The 19,032-nt window shown below is 39.5% G+C and overlaps 1 protein-coding gene across 1 annotated transcript in view; it reads left to right on the top strand.

Annotated features, from left to right (window-relative positions):
* LOC108573438 (cAMP-specific 3',5'-cyclic phosphodiesterase 4D) overlaps positions 1–19,032 on the top strand; it is a 58,263-nt gene that overhangs the window by 23,395 nt on the left and 15,836 nt on the right. Inside the window, exons 3-5 of the mRNA XM_017935888.1 lie at positions 4,300–4,424; positions 6,154–6,361; positions 8,759–8,873. Coding sequence (XP_017791377.1) covers positions 4,300–4,424; positions 6,154–6,361; positions 8,759–8,873 — 448 coding nt within the window. The remainder of the gene's footprint in view (positions 1–4,299; positions 4,425–6,153; positions 6,362–8,758; positions 8,874–19,032) is intronic.

Below are 19,032 nucleotides of genomic sequence, written 5' to 3'. Positions count from 1 at the left end.
TTATAGCGGAACACACCTTCGTTCTACGCAATTTAAGTTTTTCAATACGACGTTTACTTTTCATCCTCATTTTTTACGTAACGCGATTGATTTTCTTCGGCGGTGTTGTAAAATTACGAGGAATACGAACGGAGTGATTTGAAGAGATATTCCTCGCAGCTTCTGTGATACATTTGCATTTGCTGTGGCAAATGTAAAAATACTCTGCGTCCTTCCACTGCGGGAAAAAAATGTCAAATAAACAGATAAATTTTATTGTAGAATAAACTGAACAACACTGATAAATTCAAGATAATAGTGATAAAGAATATAAATTATCTCTCTACGATATTGATCCTTTGCACTCGTGTGGCGACTGAGAAGCGACGTTATTGACCGCTTGGTAAAAATGGTCCTTATGGGCCTCTCGTAAATTTATAAGCAGCGAAATAGTTTGAAGGAAGCGATCTTTAATATGAAAATTTGTAATTTATCTATGGCAAAAAGATCTTCGAGCGCAAAGGGTTAAATTCGTCAGCTTTCACGAGATTCTGAAATTACCGGAACTAAAATATCGTCATTTTTATTGAATTTAGGATAACTTCGATAAAGAGTGTTAACGGTCTATCAGAAGCTTCGACATCGAACAACTGAAAACTCCATTTCTCAATTTTCGCTCGAAACTATCGAAAACTTAACGCATCGCGGTGCAAAATACCACACACGGCGAGTTTGAACTTCGTCTCACTTCCGCGCATGTTAATATCCAAACTTGGCAACAACAACGCGCGCAACAAGAAACCCTCGTTACTTTCCAGGTAGTTATCGTTACAAATGTGCGAGCTGCACGTTTTCGAGACAACGAAATCTGTGGAATAATTTTCGAACGTGTCTTTGGGGGCTAATTTCGCCGGATTTAGAATTGTTCCACGCAGACCGATACGTCGATTACACACGCAACTTTGCGTCCTCCAGGATAAAGCTCGCCGAGTAATTATTCAGTTAGCTCTGTCGCTCGATAATTCGTTGCTTATTATTCGCAAGCTCGAACAGAACGCCCGCGGTATTGGTTTACTGCACGGTATAAATCTACATTAGAACGCGTACACCTACGAACCGATGATTAATTGTCGCCGGGGCAGCGTTGTACCGCTACCCATTATTCATTGGGAAACGTGTTAATCCTCTATAATACAGAGGCGAGAATATTTTCCAGCCTCCGTGCATTCATCAGCATTTCGCGTTCACGCTTCTGCGCACGGCCTCTGCCCCGTGAAAGCAAGAAACAGCCGTGCATTTGTTAAATGGTAATTTCATTTGCCCCGCCGTTTGGGATTTATGCGTCGATAACTTGGCTACGATGTTGGTTAATCAAGATCTGTCCGTTCGTTCGATGCTGAATTTATGGAATTCGCCGATGCTCCAGGCGTTACGTTGCTCGGAAAATCGCGGTTTGGATCGGTGGAACCAGTCACCTTTGTTACTTTTAATCTCCCGCTGTATTTGGATCTCGAGAGATTTGCGAGTTCTGCGGTGGGAATTAGGGTTGCTCGCTTCGCTGAGTTTCGCGGAATCGAAGTTGTGAGAGTTGGGTGTTTTGGAGGAAGTGGAAGGATTTTTCGTGGTTGGAACGTTTCGAGGATTTTTGTGGAATCGTGCGATTGTTCTGTTAGAATTTCTTGAGAATTTAACGCATCTCGGAGTTGGAATAATTTGAGCCTTTCTGAAGGTGAAGGAATGATAGTTTTTAGGGAGTATAGTGGAAACTGTGTATGTCTGATGATATTTCGGAGATAAGAAGCTTCAGATAATAGATAATTGTTATGTATTTTTTTTATTATTTAAAATTGGTGAAAATACGAGCTTTAAATCTCAGTCGTTTCTTTATCAAGCGACTAGCACAGGGAGGTCCTTTTTTGCAATTTAATTGCATTGGGACGCAAGTAATATCCATCTCACTTTTTTTCATTTTACATGTTAATACAGTCTTATAACAGATTATTAATGCAGCATGAAATTTAAGCACGTTTAAAAATTGAATTCAATCTGTGCTATGAAATCGTTCAAACTTTGTTGTTTATGTTAGATTTATCAGTAAGTTTGATATAACAAAAATTAATCTAACGCCTTACTAGGAAGTATATATTACTTTTCTACACATTCGGAGAAATCTGTGGAATTGGTTTAATAATAAGTTGTGAGTGATGGCGTGAATGTAGTGAGTATGTCGAATCGTCTCGAGATTTGGTAAACGAGCGGATCATACAGGGTAACTGCGGGTAAAAAACAGGAGAAGCGCGTTGTTATTGATATCAGTGAGTACGTGAGAATTTATTGCGAGATATATGTATTTAGCGAGCGTTGATCAAATTATCATTATTTCTTTTTACGTGTGTTTACAGTTATTGTCATAAAATATATTGCTATTGAACTTATTATCAAGTTTTATACAACCACAAAATCCGTTTAGCCTCACAAAATGTTTATTATACGTTTTTAAATGTTTCTGATACGTGACAAAAGGCCCTTCGGTCCCAAGCGGGGTCGTAGATAATATTAGGGCGTTGCGTAGGAGCATTCTCAGTCCGTAGGCAGTGCTCTTACCGTCAAGTAGAAAAGCGCACCTTCCTTGTGTCTAATAAAAGTTTATAGTTTAAAATAAGGATTATTAATTATTTAACAACCAATAACTCCCATAATCCAATAGTTTAAATAGAGAAAACATTCTCCACTATCTTTATTTTAAGGAATTCTCTTTGTCAGGTCAAAAATGTACACTAATTTTTATATCTACTACAATTTTCAAGGTACACACAGAAACAGGGTAGCACATATTAACCCGAAGAGCCAGAAAGTAGCGAAAAAAGAAATTGCCCGAGGTTCTCTGCAAAGTTTAAAAAAATCTCCTTTTAAAGTTAACCTCTCGTTACGAGTAAGAAATACCTGAATTACCTGAAAGTGAATCACTTGAAATTTCGAACAACACAAAGAGATGACCGCGACACAGAAAGTGTTCTCCGTAAATTATTCACGATAGAATTGTAACGCGCGGCGTTTGTACAAACGCTCCTCGTGTGAACAATTTCCGCGTCTTCCTCTAGTCAAACGTGTCGGTATCTCGCGACACTGAATAATTTCGGCGAAACTGGATGGAAATGAAGACGCGCGACACTGTCCCCGTTCAGGTATTGTGACCGTAATTGCGCCGACATAATGCACGCGTTAGTTGAAGTTACGCGCGACTGTGCGGGCCCGCTTGAAAATGCATAAAACATGCACTTGTAAAATGTCGTTACGCTCGATATCACCGAGACGATACAACGCTTCGGACCGCGCTATTTGAATAATCAATTCACCGAACGGTTTCCCGTGGATTTTTAACGCGGCGCCGTTTGTTCTCCCGTTAAACTGGCCGCGCGCGAACAGAGGGATGCTTAACCCTGACGAAATTTAATGGTCGTATGAGAGCCGCGATTCGACGGTTCAAAATTAACGTGAGCAACATGTGCATGGGTTGTTTATGCGACAGAGGTGTGAGGAAGATTTTAAGCTGATAAAAGTAGTTTCGGAGGTTTTGTTTTGGTAATTTTGGAGATTTTGGGGAAATTTTTGCAAGGTTTTCTAATAGAAATTCTGAAAAGATCGATCATGGAAACTTTCGAGATATTGTTATTCTTATTTACTGTTCATTTCTTCTTACTCTTGTACAGTTTTATTAATTCTCCTTCACCAGAAATAGCCAAATGGAATTTAATAATTTATTCATGTTTACACAGATTTTAGATACTTTTACGGAGATTTTGGTGAAATTTTTTCAAGGATTTTTGCTAAAAATTTTCAAACGATCGAAATTCTCAAGAAATTGTGCTTCAATTAAAAATTAATTATTCTTTCCTATCCTTGTATAAAATATCCTTCGTCAAAAATAGCCAAATGATACTCGACAACTCTCGTAGGGTACAGGTTTATCAAAAATTTGCATAGTTTTCACGTTACTGAGAGAACAACACCTGTACGTTTACGATCCGCGTAAACGCGTCGAATTTTATGCATTTCACTTAACGAATCATTAAAATTGCAGATACGCGGGAACGTCGAAAATCTCGTTTCCCGAAAAGCGACAGAGGATCGTGAAATATTAATAGGTAGAAACAATTTCCTGCAATTTTATTCCATATCGATACAGTTAATCGAATGTGTCGCAATCAGAGACAGATAAACGCGTAATGAAATATTTATCGCCGCTATAACGTCCTTTAAACTGTACCTATGTTCTGTTAACACAATTATCGTTCTCACAATTTCCACTTTATGTTTCAGAACTCTTTAGAAATGCAGCGGAGGCTGGTCCTCTGGACATCGTGAAGCTTTGCAAGGGGGACAAAGTGTTGAACATTTCAACTAATTTGCCGGCGAACACACCAGACTCTCCCTATGTTCTTCAGGTAACGATCCAGCTGTCTTGCACAACTGTCTCAGTCGTTCCTTGGAGCGTTTTCTCGGTTTAATTTGTGTAATTCGCCGGGACCCTTCTCTATCTCTTAACGTTCCACGAGTTTTAAGATCGAATTGAAAAACTTGGGTGCAGCTCTGACGCTTCCGCGAAACTTTTCAAGTCTTCCCTGTTGTACCACGCGGAAAGTATTTCCGCGAAATTGGCGTTGATTAATCACGTGCATGTGACGGAATGTAAATTTCAATTTAACGAGAAAAATGTGACTTTCATCCGGGGTATAAGGCAGGGAAGAAAATTTCTCGTCCGATTGTTGGAACTTCTCGATTTTAATCCTTTCAGCGGGGACTCGTTGCGACGAAAGCTTTTCTATTGTTTCGTTGGAAAAAATACGGTGATCTGGCGTAGACTGGCTGGAGAATGGAAATTTCACGAATCTGCTTTTAATCGGGGTGAAATCTTCCTTCGACGACTATATTTCGCTCGCTCATCGGGCAAATTACTCGCCGCGGCTTTGATAAATGTGATCCAAGGAATCGCTTAGTGTCTCTCGCGCGTTTCACTCTGTGCGATGTAACGAATTGTAATTAATAATGTTGCACGAAGGATGCAGATGTAATGTACGTTTGTTGCGTGCAATATTATTCCGGGTGATATTAAATATTCGAACAGGTATCGAGAAATGCTTTTTCGTATTTTACACAGAGAGAGGTTATATATAAATAGGTTCGAAATAGGTTCGAATGCTGCGGAAAATCGAGGAAATGCGTTATTTATTGAAAATTGAAATCGGGGGTCGTAGCAAACTGTAAATAATAACAGACGTTTTACGAATGAAAGTATAAAGATTTCTCAGTTATGGTAAAACATTTCTACGTTTTATATCTTTACTAAAATGTGGATAAATGATCGCATTTTGTCGTGCACAAATTAAGGGGGTGCACCACCCTGAAACGTCTAAAAATAGGTAAAGTTTGGGAATTTTTTTTATAGGTAACTATTACATGAAATGTTTCAATTTTGTCAGAGGATATAAATGTAACTTTCAGCCTCTTTCCCCAATTTTTAAAAGGTGGAAAGGTTACAAAATGGAGGAGTTATTGCGAAACTTCTCCTGTTAGAACATCGATCGCTGGCAAGGATTGGAACGTCTGAAATAAAAACTTCTTTTCTATTCATAAACAAAATGTCTCATCGACAATATATCGTACGATATTTTAAAAATTTTAATTACTATAAACACAGTGGTAATACGAAGAGGAGAAACTTCTTGTCAAAAAAAAAGAAAAATCAACTTCAAACGTTTCTAAGAAATTAAATAATTGCTGTATCGAAAAAATGATACCCTACATATTTCGCAATAACTCTTCCATTTTGCAATATTCCTACTTTTAAAAATTCGAGAAAAGAGCTGAAAGTTACACTTACATCCTCTAAAAAATTGAAGCTTTCCATTTGACAGTTACCTACGAAAAAAATTCCCAAACTTTTCCGTTTTTCTAGGCGCATCAGGGTTGTCTGTCCCCAATAAAAATAGGGTATTTATAAATGAGAGCAGCAGGGAAACGATGAAAGGAGGAGAAAAAGAAAATACCAATGATCTTCTCCAAGCAGTAATGTATTTTACTTGTATGACGAGTAGAACAGTTACGATACACTCAATGTACACTTAGCGAAGAGTCTCGAGCGTGGCTGTAAGAAGTGTGTCTCCTCTTTTGAAGATTGTCGGAGCGCATCCGGCCTCGTCAGGGGTGATCGAGGCGGAAGTGCTGTGGGCTCTCGAAAGACGTGTGGCGGCCTTGGAACGGCAACTTCGGGAGCATCAAGAAGCTCTGTACGCGACACCAACGCTCGCTCTTCGTGAACTGAAGCGGCAGGTCGACAGTTTCAAGAATAAGTTGGAGCACAACGACCATCTCAGTTGGTTGAGTAAGTTTTGCACTAAGTAAACCGTCCATCCCCGCATACACACACAGAAAACGGAATGGAATAAAGGATTTTCGAGATGTAAATCGTGTATTTCTAGAATTTTCAAATTTCACCGAGAAACAATTTCGTAAACATCGAAAGAGTATCGAGAATATCGAATTCTCTTGTCCTTCCGTTCTTTTGTTCCAACTTTTTGTCGGTTCTCTTTTCTTCCCGATGATTCTCTATTGTTAAACGCTCGAGAGCCGGTTGTTCGTCGAATTCGATCGAGAATCGGAATTAAACACCGTGGAACAGAAAACGAGCGAGCTGTTCCGTTCTGTTTTATTTCTCGTCGATTGCGCGCCGCGCAAACACGGGTCGCGCTCGAAGTTGCACAGCCGGTCAAAGAACCGTGTGCGAAAAATAAAGGAGCAGAGGGAACCGGACAGAGGCAATCCGAAAGCGTCCCGAGTTCCGCGTTTTCGCTCCCGTCCCTTCCGCTGCCGCCGGTTTCTTCCTTTGCTTTCGTGTCATATCGCACAATACGCTGCTTCCCCGAAACGTTTCTCTCTTCCCACTCTGTCAGCTGGAAAAATGAAACTTCAACGGCAATTGTTCGTTTCTCGTGCGCGAATTTCGGCCGCTTCGATAACTGCTGCCGAATTTTTCCCAGACGTCGAACCTCGACTGTGAAAAGAACACGCGGGGGTGGAACGAGGGGAAGAGAAACTCGTCTCGCGATTTGAAACATCGTTTCATTCGGCGAGCTTACCGAAACTTCGTTCCACGAAAAATTCTTTCTCGATCTTCTCCCGAGTGTTTTTCACCGCGCGAACTTTTTCGAGTACTCTCCGCCGTCGATGGCCGTTGTTTAGAGAATAGAGGAAAAGAGAAGGTAGAAAAATTGTGGAACGTTTAGAAAATTTCCTTGCCGAATCGAAAAACCGTTCTGACGCTACCGATCCACCGGGGACGATAGATATACGCGCGGATAAACAGCACAGCGGCCGAATAAGCCTTCCGCTGAATAAATATTTGCCTGTGCAAGGAACCGTCGCAGCTATTCCTATCTTCGGTTCCTAGCCAAACGCGTATACGAGGTGAGGCGAGAGGTACGGCTGGTACAACCGGACAGAGGGTGATTCTACATGTAAAAATAAATCGGAAATAAAGAATAGCTTTTTCATAAAAAGCTTACTTTTCGAGAAAATCGAATTTGAAGGTTCAGCTTTGCAGAATCTGTTGCTTCCAGTTGATACTTTTGTATTTGTAAACAGTGGTAACGTCACACTTCGCGAGGAAATAATTTACGTGGAGAAACGGTGTGAATATTTTGCAGTTGAAAGAAGGAATTTTTAGTGATTTTTGGATAATTAAAACGTCGAAATATTTTGTAATTTAGAGGGCAAGGATTTGTACGAATTAACATGGAATTTTCAATACTTTCTTCGGTAATACGAATGTAAATTAAGAAAATTGTTAGTAAAATGATATTAATATCGCTTATCAGTTCAAATATGATACAAAAGACTGGATAAATTGTTTAATTAAATTAAGCTTTTTATTGTGTATTTTTGGTTTATTTTTATGCGTAGAATCCTTAACCTCGACTTTTTCTCTTTTCTTCTTCTTTTCCCTGATCTCTGTTCGTTTGTTTGTCTCGGCGATAGACTTTTTCCCCGGTTTTCAGCACGGTGGAAACCCGCATTAAGCCGATAATCGCGATAAAATACTCGACGTATCCCACGCGTCGAAAGCTTTCACGTTTTTAATTTACTCGAAGTCACCGTGGCTCCGAGCTTTTACTCTTGGTTTTTAACTCGCCGTTGAAGCAACATTCGTCTCGACTCTGTCGATTCTATCGATCAATGGTGTTTCCTTTCTTTATCCGGCTCTCCTTCGGTTCCTCCTGATGTATTGCAACGGAAAGTAAAGAAAAATGGTATTGCAATCGAAATAATTTGTAGAGTGGCTAAGCAGTGCTGTACAGAGCGCGAAATTTCTCAATTTAATTCAAAAACGATCAATTCACCAAGTTGACAAAATTTCTGATAAATAGTGTTCGAGTGAAGTCGCGAGAAAAGTGGTCTTGCAATCGAAATAATTAGTCGAGTACTTAAGTACTGATGTACAGAGCGCAAAATTTCTCAGTTTGATTGAAAAACGATCGATTCACCAAATTGACAAAATTTCTGATAAATAGTGTTGGAATGAAGTCGCGAGAAAAGTGGTCTTGCAATCGAAATAATTAGTCGAGCACCTAAGTACTGACATAGAGAGCACAAAATGTCTCAATTTGTCACAGCAGAACATTTCAAAACGTAGAACTATGGATCAGAAGCACGGTTCACGCGTCGATGTAACGGAACACCGAACATTTTCCGGTTCAATTTCCAGACCGATGTCATCTTTCAGGTTTCTACAAACAGCTTCCAGAGCCCCTTTACGCGGATTCCTGCCGCAGATTGCAGTATCGTCGGAAAAGCGACAGCATGAAGCGGAAGGTGCGAGAAAAGTTCCTCAATATGTGGTGAGTCAATAGAAACGGCTGCTCTCTTTACGACTTACGCGGGGGCTCCTTTCTTCGCCGTTTACGATCAGCCATCCGATCTCCTTCTCTCCCTCCTCTCTCTCCCTCTCTCTCTCTCTCTATCTCTCGTGCTTCTAGCTGCGATTTAATTCGAGATACAGAGGGGACAGGTGAAGGAACGATAAACAAGTTGATCGATTTCTGTCGCGGACCAATGTTTACGACGACGAACGGCTGAGTTCGAGAGGGGAAAAAAATGACGGTATCTTTCATATCTCCTTTTTTCTGATGTCGAGGATGACTAATTGAATTTCACGGGTAAATTTAGACGCAGGTTGTATAATACGAATCTCTGTTGAACGATAGGGACGATCGGTCCAGATTTAGAGATTTCGTCGTTTCTAACGTTGCGTAATTTGGAATTGTGTAATTTCGAATTGACGAGCATGAGAAATGTTCGGAAGATTTGGCAATTTTTGTAGAGGCACGAAAGGGTTGATAAGCGTTTGATTAAAGTTGCTTAGAAAATTCGTCAAATCTAATATTAATTGTGAAATTTTAAATTGATAGGTACGAAAAATGTTTGGAAAATTTGACAATTTTGATACAGACGCAAAAAGATTGTAAAATTGTCAGAATTCGTCAAATCTGATGTTAATTTCGTTCAACATGTAGAAAGTATATCAGAAATTTGTCTCGAGTCTCCAAACACTCTGAATTCCAGTTAGACTTCGTGATTTACTTAACAATAAAGAACCAGGCTGGTTTCTCGCAAACAACGAGAAGTCGCGTATGCACCACAACCTCCAATCTATTATTAATTCGTCATACGAATTGACGTCACGTTGATTCACGAAAACTGTTTCATTCATGGAAGCCGCGGAATTATTTAACGTAAACTACCGTCGCGGCGTGAACCGAATGAACGATGTAAATAAACAAAAAACATGCTCAGTTTAAGGTCGAACGTGGGCCAAACAACAGCGAGCATCGTTTCGTGAATATTTATTTGCTCGAGGTACAGCATTCTTGGAAGATGTTTATACCGACGAGTATTTCACCGTGGATTGTTTTGCTACGAAGACAATGCTCTCTTTTAAACGTAGTATTAATTGAGCCGTTAAGAAGCCAAAGTGACTACAACGAATGTTAAGTTTTCTATTTAAATTAAGAATGCTCTATTTATTGTGGAATCGTAAAATTTATCAAGCACCTGAAAACTGGACGAAAACTTAGGCACCAAGCATCTGCTTTGATACTAAAATTGGGAGAATGTCGAAAAATGGAGTGAATTATTTTGGCTTCTGAGAGGCTCGATTAATTTCCCTGTTGAAGAGAAATCTACCGCGATTATCCTACTTTACGTCTACCTGCATCGTGTCCATCCTTGGCAGATCAGTCAGACGTAGATCAAGGTGACAACTAGAAAAATAATGGAAAAATCTGACAACTGTATTTTTCGTGCACGTTTGAAGAAACGAGGAATAAGTAAACAGTGTATTAGATGGAAGTAAAATGATGGTTAAATGCAGGTTCTACAGTAGAAACAGTGTTTGGTACAGTGGATGCGGTTTCAGCAAATGAACAGCTTGATGTGGGATTTCTGTTTCTGACAACTGGAAATCCTAATATTAGGAGGTAATTTACTATTGAAGGATAACATGGAAAAGTGTATAGTTTTTGTGTTAAACGAAGTGAAATGTTCAATTTTAGCAATAAATAAAATTTTAATAAACTTGTTTCGGTAGAAAATATTAGCGCGAGTTTAAGTCAAATAAATTTCAACGATCCCCAAAGTGAGATATTATCTTTCTTTCAGTCAGTTAGAAAGATGATAGTGTGTCAGCCTACTTTAACATTTAATATCTTGCAAATTCTTCGATATAGGAGACTAAAAGTTTACACAATTAACCAGCCAGAAATATTGAGGACGAAAGGATAACAAGTCAGCCTATTTTCCTCGATTTTTCAATGCTTCAGCATTTATTATGTTGCAAACTCTTCGGTATTCTTAGACTAAAAGTTTACACAAATATTGAGGACGGAAGGGTAATAAGTCAGCCTACTTTCCTCGATTTTTCATTGCTTCAAAGTTTACTATGTTGCAGACTCTTCGCTATAGCAGACTAAAAGTTTGCACAAATTAGTTGATCATGTCTACCACTAAATCTACCGAGATTGAAAGAAATCAGCGACACGGTAGCAGAAAGTGTGCGATTTTTCGCGGAATGTTTAATGCAGAACGACTAGTAACGAGCCACTAGGAACCGGTTTGCGATACCTCGAGATGATTAAATGCCGCCGATAATCCGATCTATTGAGCCGCTGTTTCTAACTACAATGTTGCACGAGGTCAGTTAGTTCGGTTAGATCGATCACGACCGGTTCTCTCTGGCCGATTCAATTCGAGGCGACTGTCACGAAGCAATGAAAGTTTCTCTGTCTTCCGCGTTTCACGACTGACAGGCAATTAAAATTCGGACATTCTGTCTGGCTAAGAAAATCGTGAAACGTAACAAGCATAAGAGACACGACGAAACAGTAGTGTGCACAGTGTAGCAATAATTTGACCGATAAATGTTGGAAAATGGTTGAATGAACAGTCTTTAGAGACGCAATTTTCAGTTTCTGTGAAGTTTTAGCTTTTTCAAATTTGATTTCTAAACTGCCTAATTTCTGGAAAGGTGAAAGTAAATAGATAATTTTCAGACTGATTGAAATTTTGCGAATTTCAACTTATTCGAAATCCAATGTGAAGTTTGACGATGATACACATTTGACAAGAGAGAAGAAAGATTACTTTCGTCCTGGAGAAGGATTCATTTAGCTAGGAGTTTCTCTCTTTAATACGTCATTGGTTATCAAAGAGATCACATTTTTAGCTTTCATTTGCATACGGTATCGCTCTCTTTTCTCTTCTATTACGAACTTGCCGAGACCTTTGTCAGCACAACTGAAATAAATTTAACACCTAACCAAAAATGTATTAAAGTGTAGTTCTAAGCGACTGCTAAGTGCTCCGGTGTCCGTCTCGCTCGACGGCTATTTCCAGAGTGTCCTCTCCGCGTATCCCGTTGGAACCCCCTCGTTCGACTTTCCAGGGAAAGGGCTTAGTTTATGGTACCCTCAGGTACCCGCGCGCTTTTTCTTCCTGGGTGACAAAGTTCAGTCCACCACTTCGCCGCCGAAATCTCGCATTTCTTACACCTTTGTGCACGTGTATATTGTGTGATTATGTGCTTAAAAAATTCGAAAGAGATTCTTACATTACTGCAAAGTCGGTGTTTTTAAACAGCACAAAGCTTGAAATGAATTGCTACCATAATGCATTCCTTTTGACATTCTGAAAAAGACCAGCGAGATTATTTGGACGTTCAATATGCCTTTGATATCTCGTAGGTGAACCGTCATGGAAGCGCGATTAAATATTACTTTGTAGCGTGTTCGAAAAGTGCGCGCTTTCATACGACGGATTAATCACCTGTTAACAGGTGTACATTTTGAATAGGGTCGCAAAAGCTACGGAGAATTTTACGTTTTTTACGCAATTAGCCGGTATTTTTGCGATGCTTTTGGCTGTTTCGAAACGTCGACAAATTGGACGTAAATAAATGGGTGCTCACAGTCTGTCTCACATCGATATGTAGAAAGTAGGATTACCGTGGAATGTTTGTATCGTTGCGACACAAGTATTGTTTGCGCTCCTTTCTTCCGTACAACTTTCACGAAGCAAAACTCACGGTGAAATGATAGTTAGCGTCAAATTTAGTCATTTCTAAATAATAATTCTATGTTAGAGAGAGCGTTAAATTTTTATTATATTATTAGCCATTTCATTTTTAATATTATATATTAATTTCATTACACTCGAAATTTCGTTAAATTGTATTTCTAAAATATTTAAAAATGGTCATTTTCTCTACGTACAATTTTTGAAGGAAAATTGGTGAAAAAGAAAATATTTATCGATAGGAAATGAAAATTAATTTAACAGAAAATTGCAAATTCCTTGTAACAATGAAAGACAAATATTTGCACGTGAATTAGCCGTGTAATTTGCGTAACAACTAACAATCGTTGGTACAGGCCGTAATAAATGTAGCCAGGGAAATGGATAGGTCGTGAAAGTTAATCGACTTGATCTGTGAACAATAGAAATCGACGAATCCAATCTCTTAATCTGTTATAACAGTCTGGTTCCATTAACTTAACGTTGTCGATAAAATCGGAATAAACTCATTAAATCGATTTGCCAGCTGTTGAATGGTTCAACTCGTCGCTACCAATGTTGCACAGCGAACGGTTGCAGTGAATTGTTCTAGATTAAATTTAATCTCCTCTCGACGATGAACGGTATTATAGATTAAACGATTTCATCCCCGAGCTTGTTTATTTTTTCACGTCTTTTTGAATTTACCAACGCTGTTCAAACTTCGCTCGGAATTCGTTAGGCGACGTTAAATTTAGCGTGTTTAAATTTATCCAGGACAACGATGTTTATTTATTCACGTATTTCTTCGCGCGGCACTGTAAATTAGACTCTCGCCGCTTAATACACTCTGTTACGTTCTTTCGAGAAGGCTTTACGATTGTCTTAATTGATCGAATTAATTTCAATCAGTGCCGCGAGAAAGAGCAGCTTAGTTGACTCTGAATCTAGTTTGAAGTGTTCATTATGTTATTAGATTTACGATTTCGAAGAATGTACTTTGTGCAACGTCCCAAGTGGGCAATAATTCGAAACAATCGCTGTTTGATTGTTTACCAAAGCAAGAACACGATAAATTTAAACTACAAACTTTGGATAATTAAATTTCTCGTCGGTAATTGTTGCATGTTTATTGCAAATTAAATTTCTCAGTCATTTAAATAGTATTTCGTCGGTGAATGTACCGTAGAAACGGATAAGGAAATCCGTCGAATCGCTGAAAGTCAATTTACATCACCGAGGAATCTTCAGAGGTAGTTTATATTCCGCAGTAGTATAAGTCAGTCAATAATCAGACGCAGATGCTCGGCCTATACACGTGCCGCGAATGAAACGTATTAAATTTTACGATATTCTCGGAGCAACACTGTGCATTCTTGCACCGCGATACTTTCTTCGTAATATCACCGTTTCCATTCATTTTCCGTGGAAATATTTCCGAACGTAAAAGTGGAAGATAACGAATTACACGATAAAACAATGTCTCGTTGAAAGACAAAGACCGAGTAATTTCGAACTGTTTCACTGTGGCTGGCCGTTTCGAGAGACATCAGCCGATACGTACTTTCCAGTTCGATACATTTATGCCGACATCTCTATTTCACGTAATACAGATTGCCAAGTAGCAGCTGTCGCGGTAAATAAAGACGAAGCTGATGATCATTTGATCCATTTCGACGTGCGTGAAACGTATGGACGTGGACGTTCACAGAGAATCGTTGGACTGGCAAGACTTTTCCGGCGAATTTCCTGTCGTTGAAATCGGGGAACAATGGTCCGAGACTGGCGGCTCATTTCCATTTAAACGCGAAACTCGTTCATTTGTCTCAAGGTTCTCTGTATGCGCCATTTGTCGAGAAATGAACTCCGTTAAAGTGATCATTTGCAATTCTTCTGGGGCGTGTGTACTTTATGTTACAGTTGAAACTCAATTTTAGAATACTACCTTCCCTCCTTTTTTCTTTTTTCACTCTTGCACAGACAGTCTTCTTTATATCTTCTCAATACAGTAGCCTGGAAAATCGTAGAAAAGCATTGTCTGTCGATTCCGATTATTCAACTTTGCGAACCGTCCGAGGTGTAACGTAGCGGAAGGAAGGGCGAGATGAAATGATTAACGTGTCCTTTTCACTGTAACAGATTCAGGTCGTCGTGTTTTATTTACAGTACATTTACTCGGAAGACTCTCCCACAGACTGACCTTTGTTCATCCAGATTCACACCCTTATGTATCTTATGCTCCTTTGTTACCGATCGTGAGTCCACGTCCAGAGCGAGATGACCGGACGCGCAACGGTTCATCGGGAAACTTGCAGAATATACCGCGGTGGATGTACAGAGGATCGTTTGATCAAACCAAAACCATCCTAGAAGTCCTCGCGTCGCGGGTTCAGCCAACCTTGCTCGTGCAACCGATCGGCAACCGCCTCATGCACGCGCCAGGCTTTCATCCCGTTGCTTGCTCATCCTCGGACTTACACACATTACATATACGCACACCTCTCGCAATAATGAATAAATAGTTTAGCTGAAGAAAAAAAGCAAATGTTTACCCGATCTTTCACCTCTTTACAAACTATGAAATAATAAAGATTGTTTTATACCCAACTGTACGAAATATTTGTGATTGAATGGCCTTGTAATTTCGTTTGTACATTCTCGAAGGTGTTAGGTTGGTGCATGTGAAGCGTTCATCGAAATAGTATCCGTGTGATTAATTGTAGTAGTTTTGTTATTCTGAATTTATAGAAATCGTCGGTTCTTCAATTGAAAAATTCTTCGAATGCTGTCTTTATTTTGGAACGATTTATCGAAGAAACAAAATTTTCGGTGTTTGAAGAAATGGTAGACTGTTGGGGAAAGGTCGGGTGAATAGAAATTGGCAGGCAAAATTTCATATTTCTTACCGTTATCGTTCACCGAATTATCCGGCTTTCCTCTTGGCTCACTTTCCAATGAAGAGACACTAGTCCTGAATTTTGCAGACCATTTCCAAATATCCCAACAAATTTTCCAATCGAAAATTTTTAAACACGCCAACAAATTATAAAAAATGTTTAAATATTATTTACAATACCAAATTTATAATACAACAAAATTACGCGATTATCTTGACTATTCATCACGTCCGTACAATCAATTTCCCCCCGATTCGGTACACGTGTACCGCAGCAAATTCCACCTTTCCGGCTACTCTGCACAAAATTCGACGATCGTACGAAATTTAGCACGCCATAATATCGACCCGAAAATTTCCACCGTAGAAGATCCACGGCGGCTCGTTTGCACCAACCTAATAGAATAGAGTACGTTCGAGGAGGATTATAAATCAGCTGTCTCTCGTCGAGCGCGAGGCCCACGTGAAGCACGTACGAAACACGATGTTCTGTAATAAATAAACTCGACTCTCCGACGCGTTGATGTCCGTCATCGATCGCTGATAGTACGAGAGACTTTTTATTTAAGGTGTCCAGGCGAAAACGGAAGGGGCGTGCGGGGTGGTTGGTGCGGAATTATTTATTCATTTAACCGCGGGACACTATCGCGTTGATCGTTCCGGCAGGATGTCAACCGGGGGGGAAGGGAAGGGAATGGGGCAAGGAACGTGCGCGTAGAATCTTGAGAAGCTCGTGAAAGCAGGAAGGTGGAAACGGAATGGAGGGAAAGAAAGAAAAGAAGAAAAAAAGAGGTGGAGAAGGAAGTTCTACCTCCGTGAATTCCGTGTCCGTTGAATCACTGCTGGATGAAACGAAATAGAGGGGAAGATAGCGCGTAGAGTCTGGTTAGGTAACGGGTGTTACGAAATAATTTATGACTTCGATTAATGGACAAAGTCCTTTGAACCCTCAGCTTCGAACTCTGATTTTCGTGAATTTTTCCTCTGCTAGGTTTTTCTCTCTTTTTTTTTTATTAGTTGCACCTTTTTCTTTCTTCTTTGAGCGATGCGTAATGTTTATCGTTCGATTGTACTTGTAGCGACCAGCTACAGCGGAAAACATTTGGCGAGCAGACTACCAGCACGGTTTATGACGTGCGCGCTTGAATGGCTATTTTTGAGGAAACCGTTTTTAGCTTATTTAATTTCTAAAAATTCGACAATGCATGTCCGCGTAGAAACTTTCTCCGACGGCCTCAATAGCAAATTGCCGCATCATAAACCAAGGGTTTCCGAAAGGTCAGCCGTACGAGGCCCAGAGGCCCGAACCGGCAGGTCACGAGTACTTGACCTGGAGGAAACTCAGCTGCCCGCCAAGTGACGTCAAGGGAAAAACCTCCCCCGCCAAGTCGCACTGCGGTCCCCGAAAAAGCGCGCCAAGGGCACAAGGGACACGCAGCGACTTGGGGAAAGAAATTACCTGATTGGTTAACACCGACGCGACGGGTTAACCAATCAGGTACGATTAACTGACAGCCAAAAGTTAATAAGAAAAAGCGAGGCGTCAGGAGGCGAGTCAGGCACGGACCTCCAACGCCGACGTCCATTTAAATAAAGATCGTATTAATACCGTGAGGGTACTTAGCGAAACCCTACACACGTTTCGTTATTAATAAATAATAACCATATTCCTTCATACTTTTACAATTGTGTGTTTATTTTGATTTTGTTCACATTGCTGGAACATTGTCTTATTGAAGTAGTCTTTCTTTTGGTAACGCATAAAACAACGTGTTATTCGATTGAATTTTTAGTATCGCGCATTTATTTTGATTTTATTTCTATTTCTCGAAAATTGGCCGATTGAAGATTCGATTAATTTTTAGTGGTATGATATTATTTTTATCGTTGTGCGGTATATTTTGATTTTATTCCCGTTGCTCGAAGACTGGCTGATCGAATATCCGATCAATTTTCAGCGGTGCGGTACTTCAAACAGGAAAATTCGTTAATTCTTACGATCTTCTGAAGAGAAGAGGGATGAATATCGATACCTCGTTCGAATTTTATCAGAAGATCGAAGATATATTAATCGCGAAGCGGTAAAATTCGTTTTAAAACAAGTGTCGATGATTTTTTCTGAAACTTTTACATTTTTAGAACAATGCTCTGAACGAGCGACGTATTGTAATTGTTAACTTTTTCGAACAACTTTTGAAAGTCAGATCTGGTCGTAATTAAACATGCCCGTTGTTGAAACTAAAACAGAAAGGATGTCACGCGTAAAAGTTTAATTACGAGCCGTGTACTTTTTTCCTTTTTCGAACAGAGGAAGTAACAGAGAAATCATGTCTTGTGATGACATTTCCCGCCGTGAATTATTACACGATCGTATTAAAACATGCTTTACACGTTGCTCCTCGTTGCGGTTTTCATTCCAGGCATGCGAAGTTTCGTGAAATTTGAAAAATTCGCGAAAGGTGACAGGTGGACATAAGGAAAGAAATAAGTAGAAGAAGCACTGTGTCCTGTAAATTCTACGCCCGTGGAATCGTTATTAAACGAAAGAAGGGAAAACCAAGGGCAGAATATTAGAGAGAATATCGTGAATTTTAGCGCAGCGTGATTTATTATTCCCCCTTTTTCTTCTCATTTCAGCGTTGCAGACGAACAATTAAATTTGATTAATGATGGAACGGGTATTTCGCATAATTGCCGAATATTCGATAAAAAGAACGAATATAATAAATCGAAACTGTTCGTTTGGTTTCGATGAAAAAAGAAAGGGATTTGACGAATAAACGTTTACATTCGACTGTAAAATTAGTTGAAACGTTGAACCGTGTTACGTGTGCAATGTTTCGAAGCATTTATAAGCATCCAAAAATATGATTCCCTTTGGGAATAGTAAAAGCTCTCTCGGTTTACAGAAAGTCGTTCGACCGTTTGAAGAGTTAAAAAATCTGGCCGCGATAACAAGAGTAAATGTGCCTTTGATCTAACCGACATAGCGCAGTACGTGCCACAAAGAGAACAGTATTCGCGGCAAATTGTGAATGAACAAAGGGGAAGTAACAGGAAGAAATTCTTGAAAAATTTTCGCTGGAATTAATTCTTCTTCAAAATTTCGTTCGATATCAGAAGCACATTCTCGCAATTCAGTTGGAAGTTTCCCATAAAGCTTGTTTCTTCCGGAGAAACAAACGATCTTGTTTCATGCACCGTAAAGAGTTTTCTAACAAATGTTTATGAAACGAAGACTCCACAGTTTCTTCGTTAAAGATAGGAACGGTACTTCCCCGAAGAAAAATCACCGCGAAATGAACTATTGTGATTTCAAGGAATTGAAAATTAAATTAGACAATTGCGATTTATTCAAAAGCTAGAAGAATTATTTTAGAGAATTAAGTCCGTATGATCTCAACTATTACCGAATTATTTCTCTACAAAAATGATAATTCTCTTCAACACTGTTTAAATAACTATACCGAATCGAAAAGTTATAGTATTTCATAACGTCATTCTTTAACCCTTTGCACTCCGAGAAATTTTTAACACGTCCTACCAGAATCATT

The sequence above is a fragment of the Habropoda laboriosa genome, unplaced genomic scaffold, assembly GCF_001263275.1.
Source record: "Habropoda laboriosa isolate 0110345459 unplaced genomic scaffold, ASM126327v1 scaffold92, whole genome shotgun sequence".
NCBI classification, from domain to species: Eukaryota; Metazoa; Arthropoda; class Insecta; order Hymenoptera; family Apidae; genus Habropoda; species Habropoda laboriosa.
This window is presented reverse-complemented; position numbering and strand designations above follow the sequence as displayed.